The 2,130-nt window shown below is 50.6% G+C and overlaps 1 protein-coding gene across 1 annotated transcript in view; it reads left to right on the plus strand.

The window, feature by feature from the left end:
* The first annotated feature begins 1,572 nt into the window (after positions 1 to 1,572).
* LOC119348710 (NADH dehydrogenase [ubiquinone] 1 alpha subcomplex subunit 1-like) overlaps positions 1,573 to 2,130 on the plus strand; it is a 2,613-nt gene continuing 2,055 nt past the window's right edge. Inside the window, exons 1-2 of the mRNA XM_037616686.1 lie at positions 1,573 to 1,803; positions 1,903 to 1,986. Coding sequence (XP_037472583.1) covers positions 1,687 to 1,803; positions 1,903 to 1,986 — 201 coding nt within the window. The 5' untranslated portion in view covers positions 1,573 to 1,686. The remainder of the gene's footprint in view (positions 1,804 to 1,902; positions 1,987 to 2,130) is intronic.

Raw genomic sequence — 2,130 nt, forward strand, 5'->3', positions numbered from 1 at the left:
CGGTATTTCTGGGTCCTAACTTGATCGCCTGGAATGCTCGCAAGTAAGCAACAATGTCTCGCAGTAGTACTGAAGCTGAGTACAAAGCAGTTGCTGATGCGACTGCTGAGATCATATGGGTACAATCCTTATTGAGAGAGTTGAGAGTCCCTCAAGCTCGCCCTCCATTTCTGTGGTGTGACAACATCGGTGCTACATATCTATCATCTAATCCGGTGTTTCATGTTTGGACAAAGCACATTGAGGTTGACTATCATTTTGTTCGGAAACGTGTTGCACAGAAACTACTTTGTATCAAGTTCATCTCGTCGAAGGATCAACTTGCTGACATCTTCACGAAGCCTCTTCCACAACCACAGTTTGTAGGCTGTAGGCGCAATCTTAACTTGCTTTGTACTTCAGGCCATAGTTAAGATTGAGGGAGGGTGTTAGACTGTATATACGTAGCCTCTGTACACATATTGTAACATTGTATTGTACCCTTGATACCTTTATATAATGAGGTAGCCACACCCTGTTTAACGTGTCGAACAGTTTCCCAGACCTACGTTTTATAGAAACATCGACGAGACAGTTTACGTGTTGAGGAGTACAGCAAAGCTGGAGAGTGAGTATGGCGTCGGCGCGTTGCATCGTTGGAAACGGCGCAGCTTTGCAGCCCCCGAGAGGAGACATTGACAAAATAGTTTACGTGTTGGAGCAGTAGTAGTACGCTATCCTTTCAGGGAGGGACAAACACTCTGATGTGTAAATTGTGGTGTGGGCGGTCAGCCTCGTACTACTACGATGGGAAAAGAAAATAAGCAGAAAAAGAAACTACTACTACAGGATCCCGCGAGGGCATACGGAAGATACGCCCACGCACCTTGTTGTCACAGCCCGGTGGCGGTGGGGAAAGGGCTCCCGGCCCGAGACAAAAGCGCCATCTCCATCCGTCTCGCACGTCCCCGCCCGGTCTAGCTTTCCATGCTCGCTCTTGCTTCGTGCAAAGCAGCAATATTTTGGGGGCTTTCGGCACGGATCCAGGAGCCCTTGTCACCCACAGTATCACCCCTCCTCCTTTTCCATGATCCTGTTTAGTGTAAAAGAACGCTGGAGTAGTGGAGTGGTTCCAAGTTCCAACTTGCAACCCTTCCGGGATTCCATGAGCTGATGAGCACGACCACCGCACTGCCCAACTCCAGTTGACATTCTACGGAGTGGCCAACAACATTTTGCATAAAATTGTATTTCCTCCGTAAACTAATATAAGGGCATTTAGATCCTCTTGTATGATTATTTTCATAGCTTTTAGTGTGAAATTATGAAAATATTTAGATTTTTTTAGCGGAAAACACATTCATATTTCCCTCTATGACGCCATTAGCCCCAACCCATTTCCAACTGAAGGAAACCCTGACCCATTTTCAACTGAAGAAAACCCTGACCCATTTTCATTCGCAAAAAAGAAACCCTTACCCGTTTTCGTAAAAAAAAAAACTCGGTCAAGGATCCAATTTCTGGTTCGCCGAAGCCGGAAAGCCCGGCCCACGCAACTGGCCCAACGTTCTCCACTCACAGACCAAGTCCAGAGCCGCCCGTTCGCCGTCGCGACCTCAGTTCCCCACCCGCAACCGCTGGATAGCTCGCGAATCTGCTCCTCGTCGCCGTCCCCGATCCGTCCGTCGTCTCCCCGTACGGCCCCCGATGGCGAGGTTCCGGTTCCACTGGCTGGAGGCCATGCTGCCGCTGGGCATCATCGGCGGCTTCCTCTGCATCATGGGCAACGGCCAGTACTACATCCACAGGGCCGCGCACGGCAGGGTACCGCTCCCTTTCCCCATTTCTCTCTCTCCCCCGAATCCCGATCCGAGTCTCTCTCTCTTCTCGTTCTGACGCGGGCGTGTGGTTCGTTGGATGCAGCCGAAGCACATCGGGAACGACATGTGGGACGTCGCCATGGAGCGCCGTGACAAGAAGCTCGTCGACAAGCCCGCCGCCAACTAGGTGCGGATCTGATCCCATGCCTCCTGCATCTTCTGCCGGCGGCCCCTCTTGGGTTTCTGGGTGCTTGGCTCTGAGACGAAATTCTAGGGTTTGGTCTGGTGTTAAGTTTGAATAGTTCCCTTTTATTGTTGGATAGAGGTTTTT

Source organism: Triticum dicoccoides, chromosome 1B, assembly GCF_002162155.2.
Source record: "Triticum dicoccoides isolate Atlit2015 ecotype Zavitan chromosome 1B, WEW_v2.0, whole genome shotgun sequence".
Classification (NCBI taxonomy): Eukaryota; Viridiplantae; Streptophyta; class Magnoliopsida; order Poales; family Poaceae; genus Triticum; species Triticum dicoccoides.